Here is a 23,480-nt window from a genome sequence, read left to right as displayed (position 1 = left end):
TAAGCATTACGTGAGTTCTATACCAAAAAAATGTAAAAAAAAAAACTCAAAACGGTTTTACACTTTATGGATGTTTTATGCACATATGCGATACTACATTTTGACAAAATCAACATGACAAATGTATGTTAAAATTAATTAGTTGTGTATTTATAAGGACATAAAGTACAATTATTATTTACATTTGTAGTGACGTAAAAAATCGCTATTAAATTTTTCAATGTAGATAATCATCAGTTTACGGTGAATATTGTATTGGATACCCGATGTTAACGTAATGTTTACAGAGAGACCATAAAAAATAGTCGAAAGTTCAAATACGTTTTATACACATCCGTTTCAATGGATTTTTATATGTTTTAATACGTCATATTCAATGCGATGCAAGTAACAGATTTGTATACATATTTTTATTTTTCAGAACTTCTATCATCAGGATTTATAAGTGAATTCTGGAATTTTTAAAAGTTTTTAACACGTTAATTATTATGTAATTAAACGAGTGCCAAAGAATAATATGTTTATAATCAATGTACTGTTTATTACTTAGTATCAAACACATGAAGTGCATGGTTTTATACTATAACGTCATTAACCTAATGTTTAATTATTATTTACATTTATAAAAAGTTTACAAAATCATTGGATTCTTGAAGTTTTGAACATTAGCATTTTCGAAAGATTCGAAAAAATACAGCAGTATAGCATGTATAATATAAAAGGATAAATCTCGTAGTTTAAAAACAAAAACATTCGATAAATTTCGTTTATAATTAGAGTAAATCGAAAGCAAATTGATGAATACCGTATGATAAAAATTTAAACGGTAACAAAACTGCATTGATCTTTGTTCTGAATATAATCGAATGCGTTATTATGTACAAATAATTAAAAGATTTAACTGTTACATGGGATGATTAGCAATTTAATACAATACGGACAGTTTAAAGAATTGCCATACACTAGCTATCACCGCAAACGATTGATTATCTACACACGATTAGTATTTTCGTCAACGCTTTGCCCAGTCATCGTCACACGAAACATACAGGTAATAAACACTTGTAATTTTTTTAAACTATTAATTTAAAATTTTTTTATTTAAATTGGATGACGTCATTTTCAGTAGCAGACATGTTAATGACCGACCCATGTATATGTAAATGCACGTAAAACATTTTAATATTTAAGTTATATTATTGACGAATCCGTTGTAAATCAAATACATATATTAGGTACTGAGTACTTATTTGCAATACCAAGTATACGGAGTGTATCATAGCAATCAAGATATACCCATTGCGATATTTCTTGAGGCAATGAAGATAATCAGATTCTGTTTATATATATATATACGAGTATGTATTTAACTCATAGGGAAAATATTTATATTTTAATTAACTTCCTAATCTTTGATATTTTTTTGTAAGCTAAGAAAAATATATAAAAAAATAAAAAGGTCGAAACGTTAAAACAACCAGAAATCTTCAAATGTTTCAAACATTTGTATTGAAATTAATTGTTTCAAATTATTTATCGAAACATAAAAATGTAATTAATACATTAACGTTTGCAGTTTTTATTCCTGTGAATTATATAAAAACAGAATTTGATTGTTTATATTATCTTAAAAAAATATCGTAATGTGTATACTTTCGCGAGACAGCCTGTGCGTATATTATAACAATGTAGGTATATTTGTTTGCACAAAAAGTCGATATCTTTGAACCGCGTATACCATTATCGACGTGCTTAGATATCCCAACAATGTTACCGTTCAAAACCAAAAACCGAATCGAACAGAAGATTTCGATATTACACGCAGGCAGGCACTAATAATTTACGGGCTTATTATTTAATATCGTGAAAAAAAAAAACGCGTCGAGTGGAATTTCGAAAAATTAAGTGAAGCTCGTACGCCACAAACGTGAACAACAATGTCATAAAAAAAAAACCTGAAACCGGCTGATTGGATGTTTACAGTCGCATATCGATATCAATATTTATCACCGCGTTTCGGGTGTTTGTGTATACGATTAAGAAATCTTCGGAGAAAGATGTACGAGTTGCCGGACGAGAACGCGGGGCGTCTACACGACGGTACGAGGGATATCGCGAGACCCGACGGACCTCTGTTTGGGTAACGTCCAGTTTCAACGATCCCGTTCGGCGGTACGCGTGCGGCTGTTAAATACGTAGACCGTACACGCTAGCTCACGTACGCCCCGCGATTTGCTCGCGCGAAGACTTACGGTTGCGGAACAGGCGGCGGAACAAGAGAACAACGGGAAACGGTCGGTCCTTCCTGTTTGGTGCGCGTCGTGCCCGTCCGTTCGGGGGTGGTGGTCTCGGGGCGGGTCCGAGGTATGGCTACCGCACGGAAAAAGAAAACACCTGTTCGATCCGCGACAACCGCGTGCAAAGTACGCGGTCAGACAGGGGTGCGGTTACGTCTCGGCTCGGTGGTACAGAACACGGTTCTAACACGGCGACGAGGGATGCGTTTACGTACCGGCAGTACGGTGCGCACGCGTAGGAAACCGCGGGTGCATCAGGCGGTGGTGAAAAACGATTTAAAATACAAAAAAAATAAAAATAAAACGACGGACAAGAAACGACGACGAGAATGTTACGGGCGCGTCGCGGATTGCCCCGCGATCGGACGTGTTTTACGTATTCCTGGTTTTCGGTACTTTCGTTCGCGTGACGCGTGCACGGACGATGAGCGCGTCGGATCACGCGCGCGGAGAGACTGGAGCGGACCCGGCGCGAGTAGCTGGATCGCTGAGGCGGCGGCACGTACACGCGGCACCGGGCTTCGGAGTGCGTGAACGTCGTCGTGTCGTGGACGACGACACAAACCGGTTGTTGTTACCCACACCGCCGCCGGAATTCGATCGCATTCCGTCCGGACCGTAGTGTATTATACACGCGATTCGAATACAATGCGCCGTGATGCACCTCGATTTTTGACATTAAAATTATTATTACTGTTATTGAAATAAATATCGCACGGTGTGCGTTCGGAAGACGATGAACGGTAACGCGACACGACGAGCTTTCGATTTTCATTTTGAGCCCCATTTTATATTACACGTGCGCCGTGGTAGACCAATATTGTTCACGCCCACACTAGTGCATTGGCCATCTATTACGTGAAAAATTGTTTTCCCGAGAAATTTCAACCGATGACGTGTTTTTATAGCCTCGACCATAATTTTATTGTTAGTGGTGACAATAATAAATGGTCCTATAACCTACAAAATATCGAATGAGCGGCTGAAAACGTAGCCAAAACCTGGCGGTTCATAACAATGCTCCGGTTTGAAAAAGGAAAAATACACATTTCTGTTAGGAATGGAAAAAAAAAAATTCATACAATCAGCGGGGTGTCGCGTGAGTCGAAAACGGTTCGTTCTATGGCTTGAAATGTACAATACGTGATCACCATAAGTGCACCATTCAGTATAAAACTTGGGAGTGCTAAAGTTATCCACCACAAGGCGATCCGTGGGGAGCAAAGCAAAGCCCCCCACGAGCTCCGGTAAACTTGGCACAAAATATTTTAGTTTCACCATTTAAATAGCAATTTTCTATATTATAACTAAATATTATTAATAAACATCACTATTTTTTATCAATAAGGGATCAAACTTGGGGACGGTAGACAAAACCAAAATTCTAAATGCAACTTGACCATCATTAGAGTTTCACATGCATAGATAACATAAACACTGCTACCCAATACTCTTATTGCATACTTATGTATGTACATTGTACGTTCGTGCAAAGGCGTATTTAAGGGGGGCGAAGGGGGCATTTGCCCCCTTCGCCCCTCATGACTCGTATTTTTTTTTGAATATAATACAATGTGATGTATAAATAATTAAGAATATAAATTACTAGTCCATCATAATAATATGTTATCATTATAACAGGAACATGAGCTGTAGGTAATGAACTGTAAATTATTTTTAAGTTTGTATTGAAGAAAAATTAGTTCCCCCACCATGAAATCAACTCAAATACGCCCTTGCTTTCGTGGCATTACCGATTCAAACCGGAGTTTACTCGTCTTATAAATGCAAAATAATTCTCTTTAAACAATAGTATTAGGTACCTCAAAATAAATTAGTACTAAATTAGAACTGGGGGGGGGGGGTGCTAAACAACACCTGGCGCGCACCCGTATGCGCGCCAACGGTGATCACACGTGTCCCTACGTCGCGAAGCCCGGAGAAAAACACACCCGAATCCGAAGGGCGCGAAACGCACATTTGCCCGCGTTAACCTGCAACGCTGCGTACCGGTGCCGCGCCGTATCGTTGCACTCGGCGCACGACGACGGTACACGGCATACCTGCCGCATAATAGGCGCGTGATGACGCGCGGTCGTACACGTAGGCCGGTACACGCGCGCATATTCGTATGATACCGAGGTGGTGCCCCATTCATCGGCGTCCGTCGCCGCGGGACGTATTGCGGTACCCGCGTGCCCGCGCATTACGTGTTACGTACTCGCCGACGGTTGTACGTATCGTTCGCGACGGCCGTGTTGCTAACGGGTCGGCCCGCACCTGCTGTTCGCTCGTCCCGCGCCCGCCCGCCCGCCCGGGACCGCCTCGTGGACGTGTTACGAAACCGTCGGCGTCCGGTGCGCGACGGACGGGGGAGCAAGAAAGCTATGCCGTGTAACGCTATTGCCGCATAACGCCCGTGTGAACGATTGCGTTTTCAAAGTGCTACGGGCCGCGTGCTACCGGCCAACGATGCGCGCGACGAAGCGGTGTCGCTCGCGAGTCAAAGTATTTTGGATGGTTTTCTTTTCTTTTTTTTTTTACTGTCAAAAAGTCTCTTTCGTTTCCTTCTCCAAACATACGTCTCTACGTGCCGTTTGCTGGCCGATCCCGAAACGTTCTCCTATTAAATACTCCTCCGAGACTTCAGCTGCGTTTTTCCCGACGTAGTTTTTACTAGAGGAATTTTTATTTTGTTTCCAAAAGCATACAAATCGATCGGGAAACATCGTGTCCGAAACGTTAAAACTCCGTTCGAACACTGCACCTGTGTCGTACGAGATATTGTTGTAATGCGCTATCATAAGAATTCCGTGCGCGTATATTATGATATCGTTTTTGTTGCTGAAAAGGTTAATAGTACCTATTTCGGTTTTTGATTTTTTTTTCATTCCTTCGCTCCTCCCCCCCCCCCCCCATCCTACCGTCAAATATTACTTTATAGCTGTAGCTCGGAGAATATAATAGTTAAATGCGTCGTCGACTCGAGCACGTTTTATTTGGCGATCACGGTGCGATTTATTTTTTACGCGTTGTGTGCCACGATCGTCGAGAATAAAAATGAACGTTGCGTAATTTTTATTATTTTTACATGACGTCTACAACTTTTTGGAATTTCATTTCGTTTACTACGCGTGTCCGAAAAAGAAAGAAAAAAATAGTTGAGTCGAGATAAGATATAACTTACCGCAGTAAGTTTTATCTACCTAAACTAAAAAAATTAATTATACATATTATATACGCGTACGTGTGACTGCAAACCTAAATGCGTCGAGTTTCATAAATTTCCCACAATTTTAATGAAAAATAAAATCTTGATCAACATTTTTTTATATTTTTGTTGCACGTTTAGATAGACGTTTTATGTTATGTGTACGAGGCTTAAGTTATAATTCTTGGAATTTATGTCGTAAAAAGTGTTCATAAACAGTTGTAATCTAATACAGCCCACAGATATACGTGTGATGTTTAAATATAAATGCTTTGACATTGTCAAATACTCATCTGTCAATCACTTTCGTTCATTCTTAACATATATATTCGAATATCAGGATTTAAACTAAATGTGTGTTTTATTATATTTATTTTAAATAAGAAATAATTTACTTTTGAAAATAATAAACTATAAAATTATTTGTTTGAAGTATCGTAATAAAATTACAAAACAAAATAATTAAGCTATAGCATTTTAGAAAACGACTAGTGTTTAATTTAAGCACTCAAGAAGGTATATTATATAACTTTTAAAAAACCCTACGAATATATCTAGTACTATAAGCATTAGAATCACAACAAGTTTTCCAGCCGTTAATGAAACCTGTTCAAGCGTCATAATTCGGAAATATCAGGTTTACATCACAGAACATTTTTAATATTAAGGTTTTAAGGTCTTCCTCTGGTACTTACTGATGCAAGCAAATCGTCCAATAATATAAAATTAAAGTTAACTGATAAATTCATAAACTAAAAAAATTAAAAACATAAAACGTGCATTTTTTAAAACAATGTGTTACAATTGTACAAAAGTTGAACGTTTTGTGGGTTATTCCAGCTTACAGTTAAACGTGTTTTTGTTTTGTTTTAGCCGTGAGAAATGAGATGGTATTATCGTAGTGACATGGTGTATATATATATATATATATATATATATATATATATATATATTATACTGCAGTTGTTATACAGTTATGAATATTCAAATCGCGAGTTAAAAAGTAATAATAATACCTAAACGAACATAGAATAAAGGGTGCAGTTCTATGAAATGAAAAATATTTAAAACCGTATTTTTCTAGAGATTATAATATTATGTTATAGAAGTGGAGCATAAGTAGCAAATAGGTGTGGTTGGTGGTTATGGCTTGTTCGTTAAATATGTACCAAGTGAAATAGTGAAATATCAACAATAAATATCATGAAACTGTACCTACAACCTACCTATTGTACACATACAGCCACTGTCGTATTATGTGTCAATTGGAGATATGTTACCAGCGAACAATTTATAGTAGAAAATATGCGATCAGGTAAACACATTAACAATGTAATACTTGTTATCAATTATTAATTTACATGATTTATTAAACAGTTTAAACAGAAAGAATATAATAGCCATCGATATAGTAAAGTTAATCCACAGTTAAATCAACTAATATAATATTATATTAGTAATTACACTATGTTGGGATAAAAAAAAAAACAATACCTACCACTATAGTACTAGCTAGAAATAAAAAATAATTACTTAAAATGCCATAAAAGCTTAACCTAACCATTTTGATTTGAACATATTCTGAAATATATGCAACAGTATTTCTCATCAAATCTCCAGCTGTATACTAGTATGTATATTGTATAAATATTTTGTATTTTTATTTTTCAACAACGTAATCTTAGTCCGGAAATGTTAAATTCTTATTCTTCACTTCCTATTCTTAATTCTCAAACAATTAAACGGGTGAAAATAAATCCTGATTCAATTATACATAATACAGTTTTGTGATTTTATTATGTGTAAACATGGTGAAGATTTTGACAGTGGAATTTATTTAAACTGCTTTAATAAACGGTTAAATTATTTTAATACTAACAATATATTATATGCATATATTTATTATACAATAGTATCGGTAAAATGCAGTTGTTAAAATGTCGAATCGAAAACTATTATTGATACTAAGACGGTTACATCGTGACTGTTCCATATAAAACATTTGTCGAGTAAGACAATTTAATCAGTCAATGGAATATTATTTGTCTTTAGGAACACTTTCTAATATGTCTGTCATTTTCTTATAAATACTGAAAAAATATAACATTTTGATTTTAAAACATTTACCGCTATGCTCATACAAAAACTAATATCCAGTAAATATTTTAAAAGAATAATAAATCATATATTTTAAATGCTATTCGTATAATAAATTATATTGTATGTATTTAAAACAATGTACAATGTCTAATGTTGTTAAAAACAAACACTCATTAAATATACGACGCGTATTAGGACAGCGAATGTGTTCCATAGGCGGTGTGGTGGCGCGTTGTTTCAAAACGAATTCCCTAATGTGTAAATATGCTTCTAAATAGAGGATTATCTGCTGTGTAGAGTGTGGAAGGCATTGGTAGTACGTTATTTTATAACAAGTTTGGTTTGCAAAGTGCATCGAACTATCGAGATGCCCCCTTGAGCGATTTGCGTATGGAAAGTATTTCTTTTACTTGTAGTCAATATATATATATATATATATATATATATATACTGAAGTAACAATCATAACCACTTGGTTATTATGATGTACGAAGAAAAGTCTCAATCATGAGGCAATACTTAAGTAATTATAATAAAATGTTGTGTTGAATGCTTGTAGATAAAGGTGGCTCACGACAGGGAAATTTTAAGCTATTGTTTCAAAATCGAAGAGTGATAATATATTTGAAAAAAGTGAAGGTTTGTATATTCGTACGAAAATATGTAGACATGAAGTATAACATTATTTATAAATTATCATATAGAAAATATAAGTATACTATATTATGCTCAATTAAAACAAAAAATTTGAATAAGAAGATACTATTTTTAGAATTTAGAAAAGTTATGAATAAAATGAAGTTTAATATATTACTTTAATAATAATAATAAAAGGTAGTCGAGCCCAAATGTATATAAATTTGTACATTTTGTTGAACATAATTCAAACTTCTTTTTTAAACATAAATTAAAATTATTATTGTTTTTTTAATTGAAAGTATTATACATAGGTAGTTTTATTTAATTTTGACGAATTCCACTTTTCTTTACCATTACGTACAAGTTTAATGTTCTATAATTTCGAATGTGCAGATAATAATTATTGTGAAAGATTAATGTTTGACAAAGTATATTGTGAGGTATATGTGGATCCTAACATACATTACGAAAACTATACAAGCCAGAATTATAGTTATTCCGGAGAACAAGCAGAGTGACTGTTTATACGTTTCATTTTTATTTTTATTTCGCAAATGTATTCGATAGTCATCTAAATTTCAGTATAAAAAAAACTATTCGTATTTAGAAAACAAGAAAGTAACGACAGTTTATTTTTTTATTTTTATTTAATGACAGTATTTATGGATGTTTTTTATACAAAATAAACTAAAAAAACAAAATTATTACACCTACAATCGTAATTTTTGAAGCATGTGTTTATGAACTGAAAGTTCTATTTTAAGGGCCTCGGTATTAAGTTCAAACGTTGAATATAAACATTTTTAAATTAACATTTAAAATAAATATTTGATTATACCTAGTTTAACTCTTGACTAGATTCCGTTAATGTATTACCAAACGTAGGTTGTCATAAATTTAACTTCTATAAAAATTTTAAAATTATAACACTATTTAAGCTATTTATAGATCTTGTTGTAATCACTAATCCTATATAATTTAATATATTAAATTATTTTTTGTAGAAAATTGAATTATTTGTATGTTATTATTTTGGGACAGTGTTAGGAATTTCAATTAATTTTTCGATTATATTTTTACTAAAATTATCACGGTTCCTATAAAATCGTGATTCATGAATTTTGAATTTGATAAAAAATAATTAAATAAAAGACGAAGGCTTTAATAAATTATTGTATAATAGTTTTATCCTTAGGAATAGTGTTTTATGAATGTATTTTCATTGAATTAGGTTTTATGCTTATTTGTTTATTTTGTAATAATACCCGAAGTAAATTGCACATCACATTTTTTTTTTAACTCAGCTGATTGGTTGCTTATACACTTATTTTACATGATAGTTAATAATTGTTATTTATTGCGTATTTAAATATGAAACATTGGTTAAGGGTCGTGGGTCATTTGAAAAAACAATGAAGCATGATAGTTTTATAAAGAGGCTTGTTGAAAACTCTAAATTATTTTCTGTATGAATATTGAAATACCATACACCATTAAATTATTAAGATTTTAAAAACACAATTTTAAAGTAAATAAGTTGTAAAAATATTACTATTCATGATACTCATGAAAATTAAAGTCTAGCGTATATCGTAATAATATTTTCCACAGTTCATCGTATGAAACAATGGCACACTCTTCAAAAGAAATAATTTTATCTCAAGCTAACCACAACATACTTAGTTACCTATTTACTTTAAAGCTTGCGTTGAATTTAATTAAATTAAATATTTATTTACACCAAACAGATTATTGATTTTTCGATTGACGAATTATGATAGTTACATTATAGGTTCTGAGCGGTATGCAGATGCTACACTATAATAATTGTATTATAATTTTTTGTTATTATGATCTTAATTAAAAATTGGACACAACGAGTCAAAATTACAAAATTATTAGTGATGAATGACAGTAAAATTATGAACATCATGGTTATATTTTATGAGGACCGAGAGTGGGTACTTGTATTCGATAGACTTATACATTTTTTTCATCGGGTACATTAATTTTCATAAATAAAACATTTTATGTACTAAGGCATTGCCTTGAAAATTTAAAATTAAACAATATATTATATTTTAAATTATAATTGCTATATTAAAATAGTTAAGTTGATTATGCAATTTAATTAGAGCGCATATATTAAATTAATATTAATTTATATATAATATTTATTATTAATATTATTTTAATCCACAATACTCTTTTTATTAAAAAAAAAAAAAAAACAAAAAAACCAACAAACCAAAAATGTAAAAATCCAATATTATTTTCTTTTACAGTTAATCAATCTGGTCGTAGGAACAGTTCAAAATCTATATATCACATCACATAGAAAGCGTAAGTATGTGATAGAGATAGGAAACACGGTTAACCTTCATTCAAGGCTATGGATTGACTATTTTTTTTATTCACTTTTACCACACAGGATATGACATGGGTCAACGGATTATTTTAAAGAATCTGGAGACATAGAGACGATTATCTAAATAGAAATATACGAGTAAGCCAACACAAAGCGTTGGTATTTTGTAATTCTTTCCCAGTGGTTCTCATATTTTAAGATGCTGTATTTCCTATGTAGTAATATTAAACTTTGATATAATATATAAATACTAATTATAATATTTTAATAATTAAGAGTGAAATAATTATTTTGACATTGCGTCTAAAATTATTGTATTTTTTAACCTAGCAAAAAAATAAGTGTTGAAATGGGATAGCAAACATTTATGTTTAAATGGGTTTTAACAGCTATCAATTAAATTAGTAGGATTGATATTCTTGAATTTTAATAAATTAAACTATTCATTAAAATAAAACGTTAAATTTTTAATTCCAAGGTAACAAATTGTATAGTGGATTTGAAATAATTTAATTAAAACATAAATTAAATTTTATATGCACATAACAATTACCTATTTTAAAATCTATATAAAAAGTAAATAATACTTATAATTTATTCTTAAAATTTGTATTTTCTCGTAATTGGTTTTAATCAACGACCAAATGGTTTACAAACGAATTTAATGGAACATGAAACATTGTGTTTATTGATTACTGTAATAGTATATTAAGCATTATTTTAATTGAAGGTACCTTATATTTAATTTTATTTTTGTTATAAGAAAAAATAAGGTTTCGAGGGCTTTGGTAATTTATCTTTGTTAGTAATCAACTATAAAACGGGAAATAATTATTTCGTATTTCTATTACTTAATATTGACGTGTAATTTTTGCCACCTGTATATCAAATTATTAAACCAAATTCAAATATTTTCTTATGTTTACAATGTATAGTAAAAAATAATAACAACTGTAACTACATTGTAAATTTAAAGTATTTTAATCGTATTATAATAATGAAATACGAGTGCCGGATTGCAATACATTTTTATGCAAATCTTCTGAATGGGGATTTCTGATTTTATCATTTTTTGATTTGATTAAGTTATATCACATAGATTTATTACTTAGATTATATTATGTTTTCTTATACGTTATACCTAATATATCCACAGGCTATATTACAGTAGTATACCCCCTTTGTTGAAACATCAAGACTATAACAATTGCATTTGCAATGTTAATAAATGAGGAACCGGTTCGCTTGTCAAGGAAGCTTGAGTGGATATATAATATATCCGTATGTTTGAAAGTAAAATATAAAACAACTGGTTTTAATCAGACAAACCCGAAGCCGATGTAAAAATATAGAATGCGAATCACATAAAGCACACACACACTATGTACATATGTGTACACATTGATACACACTATGTATATATGTGTACATATTGTGTTTAATTTATTTTTATGATGCAACCGATCAAATCCCTAGAATTTCCAAAAACAATTGATGTTAGACAAACGCTGTCGTGCTCACTAACGTGAGTACTGTTTAAAAAAACAAAACTGGCTAGAATTCAATATCCATGACATAGTTTGTGGTACTCTGCGAAGCCTGTAAAGATGACGGAAGACACAACCTTGAAATAAGATATGAAGAAGAGCACACAGTATTGTCATGCATTAAAAGACAAGATAGAGAAAATATCGTATTATATACTTGTGTGTTTTTAACTTCATCTATCTTTACGTATTGAATAGCAATCACGAATGAATACATTTGATATTAACAAACTAAGTGTTAAATTGTAATTGGTACGTATTTATACGAGGGAAAAAAAACATTCTGTATCGAATCCTACATTCTTTGTAGTTAAATTGAATAAAATTTCGGTGTAGCGTTATATTTTTTAAAACACTAGAATTACAAAAATTAAACAAAATCATTGTTTTTATTATTTAACTTCACAAAATACAGAATTATGTTGTACTGAGTATAAAATATACTAGTCTAAGAACTTCTTTAACACATCATATCTATTACAACTTGTCTAGTGTTTAATTTTTGTGTACCAACAATTGACACAATAGGTAACCATAACATTAAAAATCATGTGAAGTAGCACATGCACATGCTATTTAACCTAAGTAACATTATAGCTCATATCTACGGAATAATTGGGAATTCTTATTTTTAATGTTCACATTATTAAAGAATTAATGATGCACAATGGGTACACGGGCTCTTCACCTTTCAATAATAACATTAATAATAGGACATAACTGATTATTAAACTTGACATATTTCACCTTTGAATAAGGTAAATTATTAAGTTGGCACAAAATCACATTTTAAGTAACTGTACAAAATTAATTATTGCGGCAATTTTAAACTAACCTAAATTTAGATAATTCAAGATTAATAAGTTGCGTAATAAACTCAATATGAATCACAAGTAATATTGTTGTATTCATCTGTAGATACATTCATTTAGGCATCACCCATTTCCTCTCAAAAAAATTTAATTCGTTTTGGGTATAGCCCATTTGCGCCAAAATAAAAAAGGTATGTTATTTCGGACAACATGTTTACGCTAAATTTACCTGCATAACTATTTTACATTAATGACTTGGCTAATTCAAAATGTATAGCTATTAATTATTTATTATTGTTTAAAAAAAATATGTATTATTGATTATTATTTTTAAAAAAATCGTACAATTGACTATCATTTAAATAAAATGTTATTGATTATTATTATTTATTATTTGAGAAAAAAATGTATTATTTTATTATAATTATCTTCAAACGAAATAACATCCGGATAATAAAGGGTTTGTACAACGGATGTTCGGATAATCTGTATTGAATATGAATATTGTATATGAATTAACCAAATTTTTATTGTAAAATGTTTAAGCAGGTAAATTTGGCGCAAATGGCTGTAACCAAAACGAATTAATTTTTTTTCTGGTGCAAATGGGTAACTCCCATTAATTTATTATTGGTTGATAATTATTATTAATATAACAATTTAATTAATATATCTATAGAATAATATTAATAACATTTTAACAACTATCTACACACATATTTAAGATTTAAAATAAAACATATAAGAAGCATTCATTTTACATCATGTATTAATAGTTTATTTTTTTGAAAAAATATCTTCTGAAGAGCATCAGGAAAAGCGTAAAACACTGCAAAGAAATTCACGAGTAAGGACTCATTAAAAAATATTTATCAATATTCAGTATCATTGAATTGGCAGAATAATTTTTCAAATACAATAATCGTTGTGGTTAAATTTCAAATTATACTTCATTACATTATATTATATGATAAATCGAGCCAAGCCAGACCACATGATCTTCGCGCGTATAATAATTTATATTTATTGGATCGAAACTATTTTTGAGTATATTTTTAACAAGTATATTTACATAAATATGTACATTTACGAAAATCGATAAGTTAATTAGTTATTACTAATTATTAATTCTGGTTAAAGTATATTGATTTCAACTAAGAAACTGTACAAACATAATATTATATTTTAAAAAAATAACTGATTTTCTATAAACTATATTATATCTCATATTTCTTTAATTTGATTTTGAACAGTTAAATAAGCCGCTAACAAAAGCCTAAACCAATCATACTGTCGATAGATAATTAACGTATTATTTTATTTACAACCTCACAAATTTACGTACTTTTAATGATCAAAATTATTTAATTGTTTGAACGTGTATTAAATTATTTAGGCATCGTATCACAATAGGATTGTATTATAATGGCACGACTGCAGTAATGTGATGTAGGTACAATTTAAAAGGTAGGTAAAAAAAGAAAATAAAAAATAATTTACAAATTTTTATCAAGTGATTCTATAACGGTTAAAAATAATCGGATATGAAACATTTTTAAAGTATTATAATATTATAATATTATCAAACGTATATACCCTTGTCCTAAACTTCCACTCGTCTCAATTTTCTAGATCTATATATATCTATAAATACGTATATCGTATACATCGTATGCAATAATTATAATTATATTTTCTGCGGCGTTTAAACCAATAGTTTAATTATTGTTTTCCATTATATAACAATGTGTACACCTACCTAAATTTTAAACGATCAAATTATGCTTTCCATTTCTTCCGGATGATATAATATGAATTACACGGCGAAATATTTCATTAATAATGATCGGGTTTTTTTTTTCGCATTGGAAGGGTAACAGAATTTCTATATTGTATACAAGAGTGCATAATCCCAAATAACGGTAAAGGAAACGGCGCAAAAACTTTGACATAAGGCAAACGAACCAGTTAGAAACTTCCAAATCGTGTTTAGCCGCAAACAATATTTTTTACCTACATTATTATATTATTTTTATCAATCGCATTAGCGCGCCCGAAAGTAAAAGTAGTCACGACCGTTTTCGTAGCAAACTTATTTTCGATCCGAGGATAGGTTAGCATGGGCTTACCGTTTAGAACGCAAAACGAATCGTCAAATTCTTCCATACTGAGGCACCGGTGTCGAACTCGTTGCATGGTTTAACAAATGACTCGTCGAAAACGGTGCACACACTCACTCTACGCTATTCGATTGCTGTACAACGTGCATACTGGTCGGTACATTAATTCGAACACGAACGGCATTCGGCGGCCGCGTCGCCGTACGATGTTTCGATGAACAGAATTATACTCGTAGAAAACACTAATAGAACGCCGGCTCCGTACCGACGATTATAAAATGTTTAAATGTTAAACGTCTACGCAAGTTTACATCGACCCTAGCCACGCTGCATCGCGATCGAGACTGAATTCCAACTATTAGCATTGATAACCTAGCCGCATACGAGCCCGTACGCACGCGATTATGTTCAAGGCAAACGTATAATATTTCGTACGCAACTCGTTTCAGACCAGACCAATATAACGTACACACACGTACACATAAGCCGATCGTTATAAATTGCCTCGTTAAATGTTACTTAAGTGCGGACCATTTCGTTTTATTTTTTTAAATTTTTTTTTATTTTTTTCTGACTCTGACATTGAAATCGAAAACGCGGAAAACGCGTGCCGACACAAAAGGAAAAGAAAATCATTTCGAAAATTGAATGCATCGCAACGATCTCGCATACGAAACTATATCATTAAGTGTTGTCGAGAAAAATCGTATTGAGCCCAAATGATTTTTGATATTATCACATTGTTAATGGCAAATACATATGAATTATATAGTACGGGTACAATAAAAACGTTATCACATTAACTGTTACAATTATTATTATCATCGTAGTTCATTAAAATGGCTAACCATAAAATGTTTAGAATGACTAATATTTTTTTTTTCGATTAACAAAAAAAAACCGTCGAATCAAGTTTTGAGTAGTAATCAATTATTCTTGTATATCTTATAAATATATTATTTACTACAATTTAAAGCCCGACGTATAGATCATTTATTAGATTTAAAAAATACGCTTGAAACATTGAATTGCAAATATATTCGTAAAAGTTATGAATTTTGTAAATATTGTAAACATAATAAATAAACCAATGAAAATTTATTTTATTTTTATGTGTTTTCTTCTATAACTACTTACCATAATTAATATTTTGTTGTAATTTTTTTTAAAAAAAGATATTTAATGCTAATTATATGTTTAATAAGAATACATGTTTCGATATTTTTAGTGAAATCAACCATTCACGTACAGTTTAAGAACAATTTGAATAGTTAATTTTATTGTTGGGGTATTTTAAAATGTACATGTCTATGTTGCATAACCAAAAAGGAGTTAAAAAGATTGTACTTTTAAAATACAAAAATAATTCTTTTAACTGTTCCGTGTATCTACTGATTTATGGACGCCCACATAAATACTTAAGGGATCAATTAATGTATATTAATATTGCTTTGTTTACTCGAGGAGAAATTTAAGAAATGTGTATCCCACGCTACCGAAAACGTTTATCGTTCAAATGGTGTTATGATAGAAGAGTAATAATAAAAATGAATTTCTCATTGCTTAATATGTAATTAATAAGAACAGTTTTAACGCCCGTGAACGCATATTTTTCTCTCCGAGGCAAAATCGAGTCTCGCAAAACCTCATCTATTTTGCCAAAGATAACAATGGACAATATTACACGAAGAATTCAGTTGTTGTTATTTTCTACACGTTTTGCCTAAGGCGATAGTTGCTCTCATTAATAAATAAAATAATAATTTTAATTAATTAATTTGATTTTATAGACCGTTATTTGTGCCTCGCAGTATTTATATTTTACACAATAAAAAATTCACAGATAACATATTCAGCTGAGACTGACGATATTAATGAAATACAAGTACATATAAAATGTATCAAGATTTACTGTACGTATAAAATAAAACTACAAGTCAAAATATCTTTTAAACTATGTACTAACTGAGAAAAGAAAAAAACGTATAATTTATAGGAAAACTACAAGCGACTTACACGAACCAATGTTAAAGGTATAGAAACACGAGAAACATCGTTTCCATTTAATTCATGACGATTACCTAACGTAAAGATAAATGTCGTCCAGTTTATTCCGTTTGATTTTGCTTTCACAGCGATTTGAATTTAAAACACCTAGCAATTTGATATAGATCAGAGTATGGTTTCAAATAGCCAGTAACTTATGCCTTTCTCCGACGTAGGGTCATACTTTCTACGAACTTGGTTCGGCATAATCAGGCCTATTGTCTTTTTAAAATACCCATCGAGAGTGTTTAGCATACTAGTAAGAGCTTCATAGTCTGTATCACATTTTTAAATAATCTCATGGAATTGATTGTTGGAGTATAACTTTCAATAACTTTCAATCCAAAGAATAATGTTAGGTCATACATTTTATAAAAAATAATTTTACGATGATAGTCAACAAACATGAGAAATACACGAAAAAGAAACAGTTATAATGACATTAACTAGAACGTTTTAAATGTTGTATAACATAGTATAAATTATCTTAACAAGTCGGTTTATAATTCAAGTATCTATATAAGTACATATCACACATTATTTAAGTTTATAGACGTCTCAAATTATGCTATTAAAGTAAAAAAAAATATTTTCAAATTCAAAAATTTTTCAAATTTTTATTAGTATTAATTAAAAATAAGGAAAAATTCATTTTTATTTGATATTATTCAAATACGTAGTTTAATTTTTAATGATTTTAAATTTAGGTGATGTTTAATAAAAATAAAATGTACTAGGTAGTCTAATAATAAAATCCAAATCAAGTATAAATAAATTTCTCAGACGCCAAAAGATAAGTAGATCATGAAGAAGTATTTTCACAATTATTCAAATTTCATGTATTTTTGGATTTTTAGTAATTCATTTTCTTATTTTCATTGAATATCTATATTTTTTCGTTTAGTAAATTAAAAAAAAAAAAAAAAACAAAAAAATGATGCTAATGAAAAAATATAGATATATTAACATCTTTAACATAAATTATTACGTAAGCAGATAGGAAAATTAGAATAATTAAAATATTGCCGTATACTAAATTACTTTATCAATCATTTAAAATTAATCAATTTAAAAAAGTAACAAGTGTATATTTAATACATTGACACTTATAAAGTATTTTTACAAAAAAATTAAATTAATATATACTGTCATGTTGTACCATTATATAAAAATACCAATTAATTATTTGTTTAATTTTATCTCTACGTAATTAATTTAAATAAATTGAATTAGCACAAAATTTAAATAATTTCCATAATTAATTTAAAAATAAAATCGAATTTTACATAAAAAATGTTTAAATTTATGTAAAAACACTGAACAGTATAAGATTGATAATAGTTTATTTGTTACATTTAATATTTTACTGTTCAATAATATTCCATTAAAGACAAAATAAAAACATTATTCTCACGATATGCATAGTATAATTAGTAATACTTTTTTTTCATGACCTAACCATACATTTCCCAACATGATGACATAAAACACCGTTGGAATTATTGAATTATTCGATTTTGAGAATATAACTATCGCGCCCAGTGGATACTCATCACTAAAATACACCAATTTGAGTACTTACTCAAAATCCAAATTTTAAATATTGTTTAATTTAAATAAATAAGAAAATAATATAATTAATACAATTAATGTTAGATAAGTTGTTGTAAATGTAATAGTTATACAACAATAAAACAGTAAAAAAAATGTTAAACATGCTGTTATACGTGTTATCACTTAGTTATATATACTAATATGACTAGTTCTTGATGTAATTAATAGTGCTTATTAGTACAACTTTCTAGAAAAGACAATTTTCTTAATATTTATTAGTTATTAGTATGAAATATGTTATGACATAAGAGAAACAGTTATATCTTCAAAGTATAAGTTAACAGGTTATGTAGAGGAACTCATTTAAAATTAATAATTTGTAAATTTGATTATAGTCAATAATTTACTTAAATCAGTGACACGTTCCGTAAATAGTTTAAATCATCTATCAAATTGTACATTTTGTGAAACGTCAACGAACAAATAATTTGAAATTATAAAAATGAAATATGTAAAAATTTTTATGATGATTTTGAATGTTTCCCTTCACATAAAATTACCTCCATAAGCAAATTGTGGTTGTACACCATTATTTAACTACCTAGTAATTCCTGACACGTGATCATATTCTTAAAAATATATATACAAAGTAATTTGTCACATAAATTTATATTTATCTTTTCCTACAACTTTATAGCTTCATCTAACAGTCTGATTTTTGTACATTTTTTATCATCAAATTAGTAACAACCTTCGATTTTAAAATAAATTATAATGATAAATCAATAGTTTTAATTTAAATTTCACATAAGAAATGTTTTCCTAAGCATTATGATATGCATTAATTCAATTTCTTTATCTGTAATTTTACAAATGTTTAGATTCTAAATTGATAAATTATACAAATATAAATAAGAAATGCATACCAATAGTTTATTTGAACTTTGTTATTGTGTATTATGTAATTCATTATCGATGCATATAGAATTATGCAAATATGCAGAGAACATTTTTTCCGTAAAATTAAGATTGTAGGTTAGGTACTCTTATAAAAAGCTAATCAAATTTCAACGAATGAAAAGGACAGAATAAGAATATACTACCGGGAACACGATAATTTAAATTTTGTTGAGATTATAAAAACATTAATTAACGAATTACCGATTTATTTATTATTGTATTGTGAATATTATGGATATTTTCAGAAGACTTAATATCTTTATATTTCTAATCGAAGTCTTAATAATCAAGAAACTGCTATAATTTTTTATGAAAAGTATCAAATAATACACATATTACTATAATTATAGTTTAAAATTTTGCAAAATAATAAACATTTAAAATCTTAGTTTTCGAATAAATTAATAAATTGAAATGAAATTAAATATTTTTTCTTCATTCTATTAAATTATTAAGTATGTAAATTAATCTAACCTGCCAAACTAAAATTCGGGATTCCGTTTTTCACATAAACCCAGTCTGCTCTTAGTTCTTTAAACGTTGCCATGGATAGTTGAAAATTATTCTATTTAATAGTGAACACAACTTTTTGAGAAGAAAAGATTGTTAATTTCTTAATTGAATAAAATCATTTTCAGTGCGAATGTAAGTATCTGTACTACAAACTCCGAACGTCAACTGAAGACTGATTTAGAATTTAATTAAAGAAAGTTGTTGGATTTTCTGAAATTTCTTGTCGATATACTACAAGCTCTTAAAATGATAAAAATAAAATTGAAGAATGCACCAAAACCTGTATAGTAATTGCTTATTGAGACCTAACTGATAAGCAATTATCAACGTTTGAATTTAAAGTTTATCTTGCAGTTCTTTAAATATAAAACGTACATCATCAATATTATATATATTTTATATTTCATATAATATAGTCAAAATACTATAATGCTAATTGTTAATTTGTTATACATTATACACATCTTAAAAATCAAGCCTAATAATTAATAATATAGGATAAATATTTTATTTAATTATTTACTTACTTCTATATATAAGCTATTTATTTATATATTAATTATGTATTGTTATAATTCAATAAGTGAAATTGGTTAGAATCCAAAATAATAATAACAAGTGACATTTTTAACTTAATTAAATAATTTCTTGAGTATATTTTATTTATATAGCGTATTAAATTAATATGCAATTAAAGTGCAATCAGAGTTAGATTTGAGGATAATTCACTTTTCTTAAATAAATGCCCCTAAATATTTTGATATAGGCAATATATTATACATTACATCACATTAAATCGTTATACTTTGTTTTGAAGGATTAAAATAAAAATAAATGAAAATATACTATTATATGTCTTGTAAATAATAACTTGTTACTTGCTAGTTTAAAACGAATATATTTTACCCTAATAAAATTAGGGTAAACTGATATTCTTTATACGGAGTACAAAATTCTAGTACAATGTTGAGGTCATTATAAGGTGATATTTTCATTAAAATCATATAATACTAATTAATAATATGTACTGAAATATATTATCAATTGATAATCAAGTACATAAATCTATAATCAAATCAAAAATAACGGAAGTAAAATAAATTGCTTTATATTTTTACATTAAACTGATTTTATAATGATAGCGAGGTGTTGGTGAGTGATAAATGGTAACATTAATTAAATATTAATCTCTGGTTGAAAAATTTAAGATATCGTATTTAAACTGTTTAAGGTTACAATATTAAGATTCACTCTTTATGTCATAAATTTAGATAATCATTTTTTGATAACTTTAAAATAATATTATAAATTAATTTTAAAAATAATGCACCCCTATTTTGATATACTGGATGTCCATTAAAAATAAAAATAATAATTAAACTAATCGTTTTAACTGTTTAACAGTTTATACCATAGAATATTATATTTTTATACCGTCTAGTTTTATAATAAAAATGAAAAAATAAAAAATTGTTCTAAGAGTCCAAAAAGAATGCTAACTGTAGAATAAATCATGTATTTTCAAGAAGAAGAAGAATTACTTCATTTGAATACTATTTAATTCCATGTAATGCAATTAATAAAATATGTATTTAAATATTAAGTATATTAAAATAATTAAATGTATAAAATATTATAGAATATTTTCATCTAGTGAATTTTAATCGTTGCAAACACGGAACAGGTAAGTAAAATTAACCTATGATATTTCGGTCGGGTTATATATTAGGTATATTTTTTTTGTTACTGACATATAAATAAGTAATAATAATAATTTCCAATGAATCAAGACATTTTCTTCAGTTTATTCTTTGTATTAAAAAATTTATAATTTTTGGAATTTAATATTTATATTGTTTTGTAAACAATTTAAAAAGATTTATTGTATTTAATGATCGAACAATTTGGATAATTTTTTTATATTAAGATATCCATTAGTAAGAGGTTAGCTATAAGAGGTTATACTGATAACAAAATAAAATAAAATAATGTTTCATTTTTACAGTTATTCCATGTATCCTGTGCTATATCATGTCCAACATTACATTACAAAAACACTTCTAGATATATAAATACAGTTTACGCTTCTCTACTTCATATAGTTTCATGTCACATACATGAATATTTACGTGCAAATAATAAATTAATAATAGTTCATCGCTTCGAACCCGAACCAGTATAGTTATCAAAAGAACACGTGTCTCGACTGAGACATGTGTGTTCTATTATTTTTCAAAGTAGTACGCCGACAAAAAAAGTAAAAAAAAAAAAAACTATAAGTTCGTGAAAGGTACGCAAAAATTTCACGGTATATCGTATATTATTACCGTTAGGTACTTGAAAGTTTTGAAAACATTCTCGTCGGACGTACTACAAAATAATTGTCGTCCCGTAACGTTCTGCGTCCAGTTCAGAGCGTACGGCACGCACGCACGTGCAGTACGACAGCGATGCGTAATAGAAACATTATTGTTACGTTTTCGGTGATTAATTCGGTTATCGCTTTCGGCAGACGCGTGCGTGTAACTGTGAAACGTAAGTCTTACGTAGAGGTGCGCGTGCGAATCGTAACGCGCAGTTGTGCATCGGACGGACACGGTGGGAGGTACCCGCGCGCGGTTCCTGTGCGCGAGACGTCCCCACCGGAGACGTTTTCCGAAACGCCGAAGTGCACTTTCACCCGTACGTCAACGTGCGCGACCGGGCGCCCGCGTATCGCGCTATCACTGGCGTGCGCGTGATCCTTAATCGCGCGCGGTTTTCACACCGAAAATAATTGTTTTTTCACCCATAAACCGCTCGTCGAATAAATAACAATAAAACGGTATAGTAAACGCAGTAGTCACCTTTCTCGTAGGACGTGTGGCAGTAGAAGCACGTGTACCCGTCGTCCACGTAGTCGTTGCGTTCCATCGCGACCCGGCACTCGTACGGCGTTGCGTACCCGTCGGGCGTTGACTCGCGGACCCTCGGACGCTCCTCCGGGATCCCACCGGCCGCCGTTTGATGGGGTGTCCTCGGCACGCGAGAACCGCCGACTGTTCGCGTGCGCGCGGATCCGTACGGGGGCGGCTGTTGTGCAACCGTATGTCACCGCGTGTCGGCGGGGCGACGTGCGGACGGAGACCGCGCCGGAGAACGACTATGTGTTACGGCCGTCGGCGGCGAGCGTGGACGCGAAAAAAATCAATACGGGTCGCGTTCGCCAGTGACGCCGCGCGGTCGCACGGTTCCGCGTGCGGTGCATCGCGCACGTTGTCGCTATCCGCGGTGTTAACGTACTTCGTTTGTTTTCATTTTTTCCACGTCCGTT

The 23,480-nt window shown here is 30.1% G+C and overlaps 1 protein-coding gene across 4 annotated transcripts in view; it reads right to left on the bottom strand.

Annotated features, from left to right (window-relative positions):
• LOC112684111 overlaps nucleotides 1–23,460 on the bottom strand; it is a 31,462-nt gene extending 8,002 nt beyond the window's left edge. Inside the window, exon 1 of one of the 4 annotated variants that reach the window (XM_025555434.1) lies at nucleotides 23,014–23,460. In XM_025555434.1, the coding sequence (XP_025411219.1) occupies nucleotides 23,014–23,080 (67 nt within the window). In that variant the 5' untranslated portion in view covers nucleotides 23,081–23,460. Of the gene's footprint in view, nucleotides 1–2,252; nucleotides 2,763–15,103; nucleotides 15,452–20,128; nucleotides 20,311–23,013 lie in introns of those variants that run through there. The other 3 variants (XM_025555432.1, XM_025555433.1, XM_025555431.1) reach the window with 3 other exon arrangements.
• Between the last annotated feature and the right edge of the window lie 20 nt (nucleotides 23,461–23,480).

This window comes from Sipha flava, unplaced genomic scaffold (assembly GCF_003268045.1).
Source record: "Sipha flava isolate LNK unplaced genomic scaffold, YSA_version1 241_pilon_pilon, whole genome shotgun sequence".
Classification (NCBI taxonomy): domain Eukaryota; kingdom Metazoa; phylum Arthropoda; class Insecta; order Hemiptera; family Aphididae; genus Sipha; species Sipha flava.
This window is presented reverse-complemented; position numbering and strand designations above follow the sequence as displayed.